At 37.2% G+C, this 16,777-nt stretch overlaps 1 protein-coding gene across 2 annotated transcripts in view; it reads left to right on the top strand.

Moving 5' to 3' along the window:
- ADGRB3 (adhesion G protein-coupled receptor B3) overlaps positions 1-16,777 on the top strand; it is a 723,536-nt gene that overhangs the window by 318,211 nt on the left and 388,548 nt on the right. For both annotated transcript variants that reach the window (XM_028097735.2, XM_088024325.1), the window contains exons 7-8: positions 764-865; positions 1,234-1,340. In XM_028097735.2, coding sequence (XP_027953536.1) covers positions 764-865; positions 1,234-1,340 — 209 coding nt within the window. The remainder of the gene's footprint in view (positions 1-763; positions 866-1,233; positions 1,341-16,777) is intronic.

The raw sequence follows: 16,777 nt of genomic DNA, 5'->3' as shown, positions 1-16,777 counted from the left end.
GATGCCAGGCAACTAGGGAACACAAATATGTGAGCATATACGTGGCAGTGCTGTGTGAAAGGCACAAGAGTAGGTGCGTCTAGAGAAAGGACTGGCATGTTCTTTCTAGGAGCAAGGTGTAAGGTTTAATGCAAAACATGGTATGGACGGACTTCACAAGTCCTTTGGCCTCCTATTAAAATATTTCTGGTATACCTCTGTTATTCTTGGAATTCCCGATAACTTTCTCATCTCAGTAATTAAATTGAGTTTTTGAAAATACAAAGACCAAAAGATCAAATCAGTTCATTTTTATATGATGTCATGTGATTGACATCATTGCTCTTGTATGAAGAATAAAAAGTTACATATTCTTGCCCTTTGTGTTTATTTCCTCTTAACAGAGTTAATAATTCAAATATGGTTTTCAGTTTATTGGAAATCATTTTATTTCACAGTATTTCAAAACATTATGAATATTGAAAAGATTTTTTTATTTATATGCTTGAATGTAATGTTCAATTTATAAGCAAATTCATTGACTTTTTTAAAAAGTCTCCATAGTAAGCACTTTCAAAAGAAAGAACATTTTTGTGGAGATTTCATAGATAATGAAATGTGGTGGTTTTTTGGTTTATGAAGACATTGCTAACATCTCAATAAACTATATACTTTAAAGAAAATGAAAGAGCTCCACAGATAGATGCATTTGAGGACTATTTATTGCCAATATTTAGAAAAACAAACACTGCTGGCATTCAAATCCCTCTGTTTTAAATTGCAGCACCTTATGAAATATGCCCAGAGGATTATCTGATGTCGATGGTGTGGAAAAGGACCCCGGCAGGCGACTTGGCATTCAATCAGTGCCCGCTGAATGCCACAGGTAAAGTATGATGACCCACCCAACGAAATTATGATGGCCATCCACGAACGGCATGCTATGTTTGCTTCTGAAGTCATGCTTTTATCCTATATCCATAAATAAATCTCTCCCATAAGCAATTAATAAAGCAATTTTAGTGAAGTGCTTCATAGATGGAGCCAATGAAGAGACCTAGAAATTCCTGCTAATGCAATGGTTTCTCAGTGTGATTCACATGCACTATAAAAATTATCAACGTAATATTTTCATATGCATGTTTTTTAAGGCAGGAAAATGTACAAACCCAATTCTTGAGACTGCCTCCCAGTTATGTGATGCCTTCTAGCATCTCTGTTATAAAGCTTCTCTCTGTTCTTTGTGACGCACAGGCACCACGAGCAGACGCTGCTCTCTCGGTCTTCATGGAGTGGCCTTCTGGGAACAGCCGAGCTTTGCAAGATGCATATCAAATGAGTACAGACACTTGCAGCATTCAGTAGGTGCAAAGCCAGCTTTAGTACTTGCCCTGTTTATTTTTTCCTAATGATCACTGTGTGAGAATTTAACCTTCTGCTTTATAACCAAATCAGCCAAAATCTCTGAGAAAAATGCCTGAAGGAAAAAGTGATGTGACAGAAAGCTAATTTTTATAAGTCAGTGCTAAACTGCTCCATTCCTAGGGTTTGGGTTTTTATGGTTTCTGCTATTAAAATGAAAGAATTCCTTGTCTAATGGGGACAAGGCCTGAGCAAAATTTGTTACTCAGTTTTATGTATAGGCATTACACTATATATCATGATTAGCACAAATCTGCATTAAATATATATAAGACTTACTTCAAAATACTGTACATTTTTAAATTATATTCTTTAACATTTTAGTACTTCAGAAATGATAAGCTATGTCACATAAGTATCAAATTTCTCACTGCATTTTGACATTAAGACATTGAAAAAATGACAGTGTTATTGCACCAGAGAAAATTAATTACTTGCAAAAGATTAAGTGGGCCAAATTTTTCAAAAATAGCCCCTCTGTTCCCACACGTCATTGAATTATTCACAAAATATGATGTATGAATATTTTGAGCACAGATAAATTTTGCTTGGTATTTTAGAAGTGCAAGCCATTGTCATTATTGGAGACTTGTCATTTCATCCTGACAGTCGGGAGGAACTCCCATCAATGAATAAACATTGAGTAAACATTGTGGGGTTTATAACAAATATATTCATGAGCCAGCTAGAAAGTTGAACATTGACAGGGATGATGTTTAGTTAAAAAACTTTAACTTTTGTTGTGTTTATGTTTTCTTTTCATTTTTTACTGTCACTCACAAATACGTATAATTCTTAAAAAAAAAAGAAAAAAGAAAAAACCTAAAGAAGATTCTTGCTTGTGGATGGAGATTTAGCTCATATAATAATAACCCATATTGATGAAGTATATTTGATTATCAAAAAAACAAAAAAATCATATTAAGAAAATCTGAAAACCAAATGTTAATACGTTTACTTACCAAATCAGTAATAGTAATTGACCAGATGATTATTTGACTACTTAGAACCTTATTCCTGTTATTAATATATATATATATGCCCAGATACATAGATATAATGTGTGTCACACAGAAATACTCACACACGTCAATATATGCTGGTTACCCACAAATACTACATTTAATAACATGTATTTATGTGTATATTGGCAATTGATGATATTTGGCTTCACTGAGCCTTATTTCTGTCAAAATTAAAATACATTTATATATGTACACAGAATATAATATATAGCTTTGTTTCATAATATAAAATATAAGACTATGAAATGCAAATTTCTTTTATTAATAACTGTCAATACTCAGACCAGTATATTTCAGAATTAAGATTAACCAAAAATTTCGTAATGAATTTAATTTTAATGAATTTTGTTTTTCCTTAATTGTAGACCTTCGACTTTGTTTACTTAATTTTAATAATATCCATATTTGATTCTTGTTAATCCACAATAATGAATGGGAATAATTGCATCTATTAAGTAAATCATAAGTCAATCTTTATGAATTTATTAATACATAATATCACTTCTTTGCAGAAATTTTTTACCATCTAAATTCAGTGTTTTATATAGTAATACTTAAATGAGTTTACATTCTGTGAGTGCAGGTCATCTGATAATGGACAGAAACAGAAACACTCTGTGAAATAGAAGAATTGATCTCAAATTGTGAATTCCATAGAAATCATTCAATCAATAATTTGACAGCCAATGTGTATATGCCTTTGTTGACTGGCATACATAAATCAGATGCATGATATTGTAGAATAAAAAGCAGTCTCGGTGTATTCAGCTCCTACAAAGTACTAGACACTCACCTGGGCGCTTTGACAAACCAACTCCAATGCTTACAAGAAGCAAGGTGGATATCCCTGCATTGGTTTGCATACAAAGAATCTGAAAATCTACAGAGGAGCAATCCAGTTTTGTGAGGCAAAGAATGGAAGTTGTGTCCAGGTACAATTGCTCCAAAGCTTAACGTCTTTTCTCGAGGCCATGCAACCTCCTGAACTTTTGATCTGAAATCATCTGCCCTAGATCCTGGTAATGAGGGCATATTCAGGTGGTGTGTTTTTCAGAAAAGTCATGTGATCTCAAGTCTTGGTTTATTTGAAGTGGGTAGCATCATCTTAACGTCTCTGGAGATTCTAGGGAACAGCAGATGACATACTATATATGTGAAATGCTTACAAATTATAAAAGAACTTTGTAACCATGAAGTATTAATATCTACATGTACAGAAAATACAAGTTAAGATCTTATCTCAAAAAGTAAAATTTTAGAACTCAACATATGATTAATATGAACTGTAAATGTGGAAAAATATAAATAAGTGCAGATGGAGGAGTAGATAGGTAGATAGATAAGTGGATAGATGGATGTATATATAAGATTGATACCATATATATTTTCACACGTGAATTTTATTTATATGCACACATACAGAAATATACACACACTTACACATGCACACATACACACAATCTAGTACTTGCCTACGGATCATGCCTCCTTTACATATTCAGGGAAGTATAGGGCCAATCTATGCCTTACATAATGCTTACCTAATACATCGACTTAGTCATGTGTAGTCTAACAAGTCCATTGGAGATGGAAGTGAAACCAACTTCCCTTCATACTCTTACTCCTGTCGCTTCTCATGCTTTGTCTGAATAGCAAAGCTAGATAGTGCTTGCGATAAAGAATAGTTCTGATACCCACAAATTCTAAAATTACTTTGCAGACTCTTCATCTTCTCCTCTAGTAAAATTTACTATTTCACAATTTAATTGTTCTGTTTACTTTGAAGGATTTCATTTTTTGCCCCCTCTATAATCATAAAGCTCATTAAATATTAATTTTTACCTACTGCAGAGAATTATTTTAAATAGGTAGATCTGTGTTTTCCAACTCTTTTACACGTACATATACACATGTACAATATATGTACATATACACATAGATTACTCTATTTTAAATACCCATTTTACAAAATTATACTCATAAACTAAGTTTGAAATGACATTTATCATCAGTTAAAACATTAGTTGAGTATGTTCTGTGAACTCTCATAATTATAACCCAATTGAGGTAGACAGAATGGGGTGGTTAATCGGTTTAATACATAAAATCACTAATCCATTACACTGCACCTTTAGTTTGAATTCTTTAAGGACGGAAACCATGTTGAGTTTTTTTTTTTAATCTTTATTTATCTAGTGACTAACACACTGCTAAGCATATACTAAATATTCCATAGATGCTTATAAAGAATGACTCTGCCACTTTTCTAATCAGTAGGAGCATACTGGCAGCTGGAGGGTTCTCAGGTGATACACCAGACAGTGTTCATGAATTTTAACCATGTGAAATTAATAAGTATAATCCCTCATGTGCAATTTTCCTAGCCCAAAAATATCTAGAAATGGGGAGTGATTGATGACATTATTTTATGAAATTATTTGGCCATTGCAGAGGAATTTCAATAAGATAATAATCATGAAGTTGTTTGAAACCTTATAAGATATAAAATTAAACATGATCCAGCTGTTATTCATAAAAAAGATAAGTCACAAATGACTGCACACAATTTTAAAACATTGAGGGTGGAAGAATAAAGTGTAGTAAGAGTCTTGAAAATTTCATATTTTCTCATATGTTAATATTCCTTTTCAAATTCTGGGATATTTTTCTGAATTTTATAACAAATAAAGTAGAAATAATTTTAGAACCCATTGAGAACCAGGCACAGGAATCAGACAAATTGAAAAAACTATTTCTTGTTACTTATAAAGCTCTTTGAAGAAGAAGGATGAAATTTGTGGGCAAAGTGGGGCAGTCTTTCCTTGGATTAAATAAACAGATCCCCCTGTGTCTGGTATACCTGGGCCACCACAGACAGCCTCTTCCTACCTCCATCTCTCCTCTCTCTCTCTCTCTGATTCTCTCCCTCCCACTCTTTTACACATATATAAATACATGCTTATACACACACACACACACACACACACACACACACACACACACACCTACGCTTGAAATGACAGATTGCATAGAACTAGCAGGATATATACTCTCTGCATGGAGAGAGTTCTAAAGCAAAAGTTGAACAAGCGTATCAATGCCTTTTCCTAAATTCATAAGGCATAGGTCATTCCTCCTTTCCGGGAGAGGAGTGAATGATGGGGGATTGAGAAAGGTCAAAGATATTGCTCTAGTACAAGTCCTTCCCTGTGAAGTCATTGTCCCTTAAAACCTCTGTTTCTGTTTTTCAAACCTTCATTTAACAAACAAATAAATATGGAAGTAGGAGCAGTAGTCTCTCTGGTCATCAAAAGGTTGACTTTGTTGGAAGGGATGTCAAAGAGCTTGAATCCTAGTTTGATGACTTTATTTCTATTTTCCTCTACTTCTATGGGTGGTTTGTTAGGATAGAGAGATAAAGATAAAGATATCTTCCTTTAGCGGAGGCTTGAGGAAAGAGGGAGAGACACAGAAGGAAAGAGACCCAGAGGGACAAAGACAAAGAGAGACAGAGAATAGATATGCTTTATTTTTTTCTACATATTCCCTACCTTCCAGGTGAATTTTGTTCCATTGCAACAAAACTATTCCCATCTTACAGTTTTTGGCCAATACCTCATTGCATAAATGCTCAGCACACTGCTCAAAAGAGGAGAGAATACTTTTTTCTTTTTTATTAATTTTATTTTATTTTAATCCAGTGTAGTTAACATACAGTGTCATATTAGTTTTAAAAGTAAAATACAGTGATTCCAGGAAGATAATACATTTTATTACTGCAGCTTATTTAGAGGAAAGAAAGACAGTAGCCACTATAGTTTTTGCTTACAAGAGATATTTATTGAGCCAAAAAATATGCAAATCTTGTTTTTTTAATGAGTAGTTAAGAAACAAAAAACCCAATACATGGTCCAGCCAGCCAGGAGAACTAGCAGATGATTTTTGTTTTCAAATATTCATTAATTAAATGGAGGTAAGTGAGTCTGAGATACAGGAATTACTTGTTCTTCCAGTTTTTTGTAATACAATATGGTTGGAACACAGCAGGTGATGGTGAAAGCAGGGAGAAGAAGCTAAATCAGAAGTTTTTTAATCCTGGGTGAACATTATAATAGCATGGGAATTCTTAAAAACACCAATGGTGAGGTCACCCAAGGCCAGTTAAATGGAATTGTTACCATAGTACACATTTAATAAATGTGAGTTATTATTACTAATTACAACATTAATTGAGCATTCATATGCATGTATATCTAATTACATGGTCCTCCATGGAAGAATGTAGACACCCTTGTTTTAAATACTCATGACATGGCACTGGACTTCCTTTTTTTCTTGTTGCCAAATTTCAAGTTTGTCAGCACGCTCACTCCCAGAGCTCAGATAATCATTGCAAAACTCAACAATGCCAAAGAAAAGCTGAAGAACATTATTTCCTTTAAAATGGACAGAAACCTCTTACTTTTATTCAGGATCACATGTTGAAGTTTTAGGATCTGAGTTCAACCTCACAATTCCAAAGTATTTAACATGTGGTCCTGAATAAAACTATGAGTTCACTGAGTGTTCAGCAAATGACAATAACTCACATTTATTGAATGCTATCTACCTTGAAGGAGCTGATGGGAAAAAAAAGTGGGGGGGAGGAAGATGTTAACTCAATCTTGATGTTCTAAGCAATTCATACGTCAGAGTTTACAGTATATTTCAAGAAGATAGTGAATATTTTAGACTTTACATCCCATATGGTCTCTGTTCTAACTATTCAACTCTGCTGTTGTAGAACAAGAACAGCCATAAACAATAAGTAAACATGATGGTGTTCCAGTAAAATTTTATACAAAAACAGGCAATAGGGCGCCTGGGTGGCTCAGTTGGTTAAGCGACTGCCTTCGGCTCAGGTCATGATCCTGGAGTCCCGGGATCGAGTCCCGCATCGGGCTCCCTGCTCGGCAGGGAGTCTGCTTCTCCCTCTGACCCTCTTCCCTCTCGTGCTCTCTATCTCTCATTCTCTCTCTCTCAAATAAATAAATAAAATCTTTAAAAAAAAAAAAAAACAGGCAATGGGCTGGATTTGGCCCACAGGCTATAGTCACTAATTTCTGTTCTAGTATATACATTTTTAATGGTTTTTGTTTGTTTGTTTTGTCTTTTTTTTTAAATTTTTTATTGTTATGTTAATCACCATATATTACATCATTAGTTTTTGGTGCAGTGTTCCATGATTCATTGTTTGTTCATAACACCCAGTGCTCCATGCAGAACGTGCCCTCCTCAATACCCATCACCAGGCTAACCCATCCCCCTACCCCCCTCCCCTCTAGAACCCTCAGTTTGTTTTTCAGAGTCCATCATCTCTCATGGTTCGTCTCCCCCTCTGACATACTCCCCTTTCCTTCCTCTCCTGTTATCTTCTTCTTTTTCTTTTTTCTAAAAATATGTTGCGTTATTTGTTTCAGAAGTACAGAACTGTGATTCAACAGTCTTGCACAATTCACAGCGCTCACCGTAGCACATACCCTCCCCAATGTCTATCACCCAGCCACCCCATCCCTCCCACCCCCAACCACTCCAGTAACACTCAGTTTCTTTCCTGAGATTAAGAATTCCTCATATCGGTGAGGTCATGTGATACATGTCTTTCTCTGATTGACTTATTTCACTCAGCATAACACCCTCCAGTTCCATCCACGTCGTTGCAAATGCCAAGATCTCATTCCTTTTGATGGCTGCATAATATTCCATTGTGTATATATACCACATCTTCTTTATCCATTCATCTGTCAATGGGCATCTTGGCTCTTTCCACAGTTTGGCTATGGTGGACATTGCTGCTATAAACATTGGGGTACACGTACCCCTTCGGGTCCCTACATTTGTATCTTTGTGGTAAATACCCAGTAGTGCAATTGCTGGATCGAACGGTAGCTCTAATTTCAACTGTTTGAGGAACCTCCATACTGTTTTCCAGAGGGGTTGCACCAGCTTGCATTCCCACCAACAGTGTAGGAGGGTTCCCCTTTCTCCACATCCCCGCCAACATCTGTCGTTCCCGGACTTGTTAATTTTAGCCATTCTGACGGGTGTGAGGTGGTATCTCATTGAGGTTTTGATTTGGATTTCCCTGATGCCGAGTGATGTTGAGCACTTTTTCATGTGCCTGTTGGCCATTTGGATGTCTTCTTTGGAGAAATGTCTGTTCATGTCTTCTGCCCATTTCTTGATTGGATTATTTGTTCTTTGGGTGTTGAGTTTGATAAGTTCTTTATAGATTTTGGATACTAGCCCTTTATCTGATATGTCATTTGCAAATATTTTCTCCCATTCTGTGGGTTGTCTTTTGGTTTTGTGGACTGTTTCTTTTGCTGTGCAAAAGCTTCTTATCTTGATGAAATCCCAATAGTTCATTTTTGCCCTGGCTTCCCGTGCCTTTGGCGATGTTTCTAGGAAGAAGTTGCTGCGGCTAAGGTCGAAAAGGTTGCTACCTGTGTTCTCCTTTAGGATTTGGATGGACTCCTGTCTCACGTTTAGGTCTTTCAACCATTTGGAGTCTATTTTTGTGTGTGGTGTAAGGAAATGGTCCAGTTTCATTCTTCTGCATGTGGCTGTCCAATTTTCCCAACACCATTTGTTGAAGAGACTGTCTCTTTTCCATTGGACATTCTTTCCTGCTTTGTCAAAGATAAGTTGACCATAGAGTTGAGGGTCCATTTCTGGGCTCTCGATTTTGTTCCATTGATCGATGTGTCTGTTTTTGTGCCAGTACCATACTGTCTTGATGATGACAGCTTTGTAATAGAGCTGGAAGTCCGGAATTGTGATGCCGCCAGCTTTGCTTTTTTTTTTCAGTATTCCTCTGGCTATTCTGGGTCTCTTCTGGTTCCATAAATATTTTAGGATTATTTGTTCCATTTCTTTGAAAAAAGTGGATGGTATTTTGATGGGGATTGCATTGAATGTGTAGATTGCTCTAGGTAGCATTGACATCTTCACAATGTTGGTTCTCCCAATCCATGAGCATGGAACGTTTTTCCATTTCTTTGTGTCTTCTTCAATTTCTTTCATGAGTATTTTATAGTTTTCTGAGTACAGATCCTTTGCCTCTTTGGTTAGATTTATTCCTAGGTATCTAATGGTTTTGGGTGCAATTGTAAATGGGATCGACTCCTTGATTTGTCTCTCTTCTGTCTTGTTGTTGGTGTATAGGAATGCCACTGATTTCTGTGTATTGATTTTATATCCTGCTACTTTACTGAATTCCTGTATGAGTTCTAGCAGTTTTGGGGTGGAGTCTTTTGGGTTTTCCACATACAGTATCATATCATCTGCAAAGAGTGAGAGTTTGACTTCCTCTTTGCCGATTTGGATGCCTTTGATTTCTTTTTGTTGTCTAATTGCTGTGGCTAGGACTTCTAATACTATGTTGAATAGCAGTGGTGAGAGTGGACATCCCTGCCGCGTTCCTGACCTTAGGGGAAAAGCTCTCAGCCTTTCCCCATTGAGAATGATATTCGCTGTAGGTTTTTCATAGATGGCTTTTATGATATTGAGGTATGTACCCTCTATCCCTATACTCTGAAGAGTTTTGATCAAGAAAGGATGCTGTACTTTGTCAAATGCTTTTTCTGCATCTATTGAGAGGATCATATGATTCTTGTTCTTTCTTTTGTTAATGTATTGTATCACGTTGATGATTTGCGGGTGTTGAACCAGCCTTGCAGCCCAGGGATAAATCCCACTTGGTCGTGGTGAATAATCCTTTTAATGTACTGTTGGATCCTATTGGCTAGTATTTTGGTGAGAATTTTTGCATCCATGTTCATCAAGGATATTGGTCTGTAATTCTCTTTTTTGATGGGGTCTTTGTCTGGTTTTGGGATCAAGGTAATGCTGGCCTCATAAAATGAGTTCGCAAGTTTTCCTTCCATTTCTAATTTTTTGGAACAGTTTCAGTAGAATAGGTATTAATTCTTCTTGAAATGTCTGATAGAATTCCCCTGGGAAGCCATCTGGCCCTGGGCTTTTGTTTCTTGGGAGATTTTTGATGACTGTTTCAATTTCCTTAGTGGTTATAGGTCTGTTCACGTTTTCTATTTCTTCCTGGTTCAATTTTGGTAGTTGATACATCTCTAGGAATGCACCCATTTCTTCCAGGTTATCTAATTTGCTGGCATAGAGTTGCTCATAATATGTTCTTATAATTGTTTGTATTTCTTTGGTGTTGGTTGTGATCTCTCCTCTTTCATTCATGATTTTGTTGATTTGGGTCATTTCTCTTTTCTTTTTGATCAGTCTGGCCAGGGGTTTATCAATCTTGTTAATTCTTTCAAAGAACCAGCTCCTAGTTTCGTTGATCTGTTCTACTGTTCTTTTGTTTTCTAGTTCATTGATTTCTGCTCTGATCTTTATGATTTCTCTTCTCCTGCTGGGTTTAGGCTTTATTTGCTGTTCTTTCTCCAGCTCCTTTAGGTGTAGGGTTAGGTTGTGTATTTGAGACCTTTCTTGTTTCTTGAGAAAGGCTTGTATTGATATATACTTTCCTCTCAGGACTGCCTTTGCTGTATCCCAAAGATTTTGAACAGTTGTGTTTTCATTTTCATTGGTTTCCATGAATTTTTTTAATTCTTCTTTCATTTCTTGGTTGACCCATTCATTCTTTAGTAGGATGCTCTTTAGCCTCCATGTATTTGAGTTCTTTCCGACTTTCCTCTTGTGGTTGAGTTCTAGTTTCAAAGCATTGTGGTCTGAAAATATGCAGGGAATGATCCCAATCTTTTGGTACCGATTGAGACCTGATTTGTGACCTAGGATGTGATCAATTCTGGAGAATGTTCCATGGGCACTAGAGAAGAATGTGTATTCCTTTGCTTTGGGATGGAATGTTCTGAATATGTCTGTGAAGTCCATTTGGTCCAGTGTGTCATTTAAAGTCTTTATTTCCTTGTTGATCTTTTGCTTAGATGATCTGTCCATTTCAGTCAGAGGGGTGTTAAAGTCCCCCACTATTATTGTATTGTTGTCAATGTGTTTCTTTGCTTTTGTTATTAATTGCCTTATATAATTGGCTGCTCCCATGTTCGGGGCATAGATATTTACAATTGTTAGATCTTCTTGTTGGATAGACCCTTTAAGTAGGATATAGTGTCCTTCCTCATCTCTTATTACAGTCTTTGTTTTAAAATCTAGTTTGTCTGATATAAGGATTGCCACCCCAGCTTTCTTTTGGGGTCCATTAGCATGGTAAATGGTTTTCCACTCCCTCACTTTCAATCTGGGGGTGTCTTTGGGTCTAAAATGAGTCTCTTGCAGACAGCATATTGATGGGTCTTGTTTTTTAATCCAATCTGATAGCCTGTGTCTTTTGATTGGGGCATTTAGCCCATTTACATTCAGGGTAACTATTGAAAGGTATGAATTTAGTGCCATTGTATTGCCTGTAAGGTGACTGTTAACTGTCTGTTGTCTGTGTTCGTTTCTGCTCTTTGCTGCTTTTAGGTTCTCTCTTTGCTTAGAGGACCCCTCTCAATATTTCTTGGAGGGCTGGTTTCGTGTTTGCAAATTCCTTTAGTTTTTGTTTGTTCTGGAAGCTTTTTATCTCTCCTTCTATTTTCAATGATAGCCTAGCTGGATATAGTATTCTTGGCTGCATATTTTTCTCGTTTAGTGTTCTGAAGATATCTTGCCAGTCCTTTCTGGCCTGCCAGGTCTCTGTGGATAGGTCTGTTGCCAATCTAATGTTTCTACCATTGTAGGTTACATATCTCTTCTCCCGAGCTGCTTTCAGGATTTTCTCTTTGTCTCTGAGACTTGTAAGTTTTACTATTAGATGTCGGGGTGTTGACCTATTATTATTGATTTTGAGAGGGGTTCTCTGTGCCTCCTGGATTTTAATGCCTGTTTCCTTCCTCACATTAGGGAAGTTCTCTGCTATAATTTGCTCCAATATACCTTCTGCCCCTCTCTCTCTCTCTTCTTCTTCTGGGATCCCAATTATTCTAATGTTGTTTCGTCTTATCATATCACTTATCTCTCGAATTCTGCCCTCGTGATCCTGTAGTTGTTTCTCTCTCTTTTTCTCAGCCTCTTTATTTTCCATCATTTGGTCTTCTATATCGCTGATTCTCTCTTCTGCCTCATTTATCCTAGCATTTAGTGCCCCCATTTTTGATTGCACCTCATCAATAGCCTTTTTGATTTTGATTTGGTTAGATTTTAGTTCTTTTATTTCTCCAGAAAGGGTTTCTCTAATAACTTCCACGCTTTTTTCAAGCCCAGCTAGTATCTTTAAAGTCATGATTCTGAACTCTAGGTCCGACATCGTACTAATGTCCGTATTGAGTAGATCCCTGGCTGACGGTACTATCTCTTGTTCTTTTTGCTGAGGTGATTTCTTTCGTCTTGTCATTTTGTCCAGAGGAGAATAGATGAATGAGAGAACAAAATGCTAACAGGTTTACAATGTCCCCAGCAAATATACTGTATACAAATCAGAAAAGACCTGAAACCAGGGGAAAAGAAAGGGAAAGAAAGAAAAAGGAAAGAGAAAAAGAAAAAAAAAGATAAAAACAAAAACAAAACAATACAAAAAAGGCAGAATATGATCAAATATGATCAGGCTAGTGCATAGATCAGTGCCACACACTAGATTTTGGGCGTATTTTGGTCTGTTAGAAAAAAGTGCCTCCTAAAATTTTAAAGGAAGAAAGACATATATGTACAAAATAAGGGTTGATACAATGAAGGGATGGAAGATGACTGTAATGATGAAAATTATAAAAGATTTTATAAAAGGACTTGGTAAGATAAGTTGTTTGAAAAAAGAAAGAAGATTTAAGAAAAAAAAAAGGGAAAAGGGAGAGAATGTGATCAGGCAGGAGACTAGAACAAAGCCATACACTAGTGATTTAGGGTATATTTTGATCTGTTAGAAGAAACTGTACCTCAAAATTTTAAAGAGAGAACAACTTATATATATATGCCAAAAATAAGGGTAACTACTATGAAGGGATAAAATATGACTCTAAAAATGAAAAATAAAAAATGTTTTTTTTTTTTTAAAAAAAGGGATTTATAAGATGTTGGTTGAAAAAGGGAAAAAGAAAAATAAAAAAAAACAGTCAACAAAAATTAACTTTGATGAAATAATGAATCATGGTATAAAAAAAAAAAAAAAAGCCATGAATCTATGTGCAGTATTCCCCTAGCGCTGGAGTTCTCCTATTCTCCTTGATCGATCAACTTGGTCTTGGCTTGCTGGCTGTTTGTGTTGATCTTCTGGGGGAGGGGCCTGTTGCTGTGGTTTCCAAATGTCTTTGCCGGAGGCGGAATTGCCCCGCCCTTGTCGGTCCGGGCTAAGGAAGCTGCTCCGGTTTGCTCTCAGGAGCTTTTGTTCCCTGCAAGCTCTCGGTACAGCTTTGGAGGACCAGGGCAGAAATGGTGGCCTCCCAATCTCCACTCGGAGGAGCTGAGAACTCGGGGCCCCGCTCCTCAGTGTGCCCCCAGAGAAAAGCAGTCACTTCCGTGTCCCCGGTCTCCGGCCGCACTCCGTGCTCACCCGGCCTGTGATCGAGCGTTGCTATCTCTGGCACCCGACCCCGCGCGGAGTCTCCAAACCCAGCAGATCCCTGCAGTGCGTTCCCGCACCGCTCCTCCCCGGGAAGGAAGGGGAGTCTCCCCGGATCTGCTGCTTGTTGGGTCCCTGCTGGGGGAGCCGTGCCCCGACTGGGCCGCAGATCACAGTTTATGGCAACCCCGAGCTGAGAGCCCGCGACTCTGCTCCGTATCTGCAGCCGGCTTCCCTGCTCTGATACCTGGGAGCTCTGGCGCACTCAGGCACCCCCGGTCTCTCTGTGACCCCAAGGGTCCTGAGACCACACTGTCCCGGGAGGATTCCACCCCCCGCTTAGCCACTGCAGCGACGTCCCTCCGCCGAGCCAACTTCTAAAAGGTCCGATTTTGTTCTCCGCGGCTCTATCACTTGCCAGAAGCGGCCAGCGGAGGCCCCTCCCCCGCCGTCTATCCTCCCGAATATCGCCTCGGATTCACTTCTTCCCACGCCCTACCTTCCAGTAAGTGGTCGCTTCTCTGTTCAGAGAGTTGTTGCTACTCTCCTGTTCGATCTCCTGTTGAGTTCGTAGGTGTTCAGAATGGTTTGATCCCTATTCAGCTGAATTCCTGAGACCAGACGAAATCTAGGTCTCCTACTCCTCCGCCATCTTGCTCCGCCTCTGTTTGTTTTGTCTTATTTTTTAAGATTTCAACTCTTCTAGAATTCTCCATCAAAGAATGGACAAAGTATTTTGTCCTTTTTTCTTCTCTATTATCTTTAATAATCTAACCACAGTCATTTTAAATTACTTATCAAAGTGAAGTCTAATATCTGGATAATCTGTGAATGCGCTTATCTTATCAGTCACATCATCTAGCATATCTACTAATTTTTATTAAATGACAGACATTGTGTAAAACACATGTAGGGTTTTTAGACAATGTCAATGTCCACCAAAAGCATCCCCCCTTTTCTTTGTTATTCAGTTACAGTGAGGAGCTAATACTTCAGTTCAATTGAGATTTGACCTGGGTTGAGGTGATTTGCAGTTTAGTAAGACTCTCCGCTTAGTCCTTCTTCCACTGTGTGTCTTAAAAGCTTTGGATGAAGAGCCTATGTTTGCCTATCCCATCAGCCCCGAGAAATTGTAGAAGATTTAGTTCTGTCCTTCAAGATGTACCAGCTCAGTGTTCCAGCTTTCTTTCCAAGCAACTTCAAATTTGTTTCCAAATGCATACTTACAAGGATGGAGAAAATTATTCTCTGCATTTCAGAAGTTTTCATCTTAACTTCTCAGCTTCCTACACATTTCAAAAACTTAGCAAATGTCTCATGAAGAAAAAATCCAGTAAGATTTTTAGGGACTCTCAAATTTCCAATACATTTTTCTAGCCCTGGGCAACTGAAAAACATTAGTTTCTTTTTCTTCACTAGAGGTCCTCTTCTAGGGTTACACCTGCCCCTTACTTCTTGCACAGATTTAGCAACCTCCCTCACCATGACTAAAATTGTTGGTTACCTTAGAAAGGATCTCCTTTTTCTGGAAATTTAGTTTATCTCATCCATAGCTATCTGATGCTCTAAGGAGTATAGTTTTTGTAATTTATGTGGATTTTTCTAGTTTTAGTGGCAAAAGCATCAGCCTTAAAGGAATTAAACCAATAAATTTCAATTGTACTATAAAAAAAGAAAAAACTCTTAAATACATATAATAGTGTTTCCTAGAGAAATTTGAGGGAGTCCACTATATAGATATATAATGAAATGCTTTTCAGGTTATACTTTACTTCCTGATTTTAAACTGACAATATATTATTGATTATATCTATAAAAACACAAGAGAATTTTAGGATTCTCCCAGATTACAGATTTAGTGTGACTTGGAGACAAAATGTTAGGGTTAGTTTTAGCAATTGAAATTCACTGACTTGAAACTTATTCATAGGATGATTTAATAAAATATACTTAATAGAGAATTAGGCTAATTTCAAAGGAAAAAAATACAAAAGGAAGTATACTCTATTATTCAATCATTCACCTATCCATTCAACTACCCATTAACTTATTCTGCAAGTTATCTACTGACCTTTATGTCCAATAGAGTGCAGGGACCTAAAGATAGAATTTGAATGTAACTCACACAAATACAAATACAGTACACAAGAAAAGATATATAATTACACATTGTGTTATGTTGAAGGAAATTAACAAAGTACCAACATAGAAAATAAAGTTTAGGGACTGCTTTAGATAAGAAAGTCAGAGAGGTCTCTATGAGGAAATGACATTTAAAGCTGTGACCTGAAAAATGAGATGGATCTAGACATTCAAAGAGTGAAGAGAATGAGTATGTCAGAGAATAAGAAAGATTCCATTTGAGGGAATAGCATTTGGAAAAACTTTGAAGTCTTTAAGGAAGTGAAAGATGATCTAGTGGCCAGAGGTAGTGAGCAAGAGGAGAATGTTATGAGATGAAGTTGGAGAACTAGGTAGGGAAAAAATTCTATGTGTTAAAGACCTTTGCTAAGAGTTTGAATTTTATTCTAAATGCAGTGGGAAGCCATTAATGGTAAAGAGTGATGTGATTCATTATAATTAAAGAGGGTCATATGGTGTTCTATGGAGAACAGACTATAGGGTAGCAGGACTGGAACGTGTCAAGCCTGCTGCAGTAATCCAGATGAGAGGTGATGTTATTCTTCATTAAGGTTGAGTGAGCACATTTGGCTGATGGTAATGTCATTTTCTGAAATGAGGAAGGCAGGACAATAAAGAATAGTTTGAGGCAGGTGTACTTAGGAGT

The sequence above is a fragment of the Eumetopias jubatus genome, unplaced genomic scaffold (genome assembly GCF_037043125.1).
Source record: "Eumetopias jubatus isolate StellerSeaLion01/CBP00866 unplaced genomic scaffold, mEumJub1_p1.0 scaffold_6, whole genome shotgun sequence".
Taxonomy (NCBI): Eukaryota; Metazoa; Chordata; class Mammalia; order Carnivora; family Otariidae; genus Eumetopias; species Eumetopias jubatus.
The sequence above is the reverse complement of the archived record's forward strand: the minus strand, read 5'-3'. Positions and strand labels throughout refer to the sequence as shown.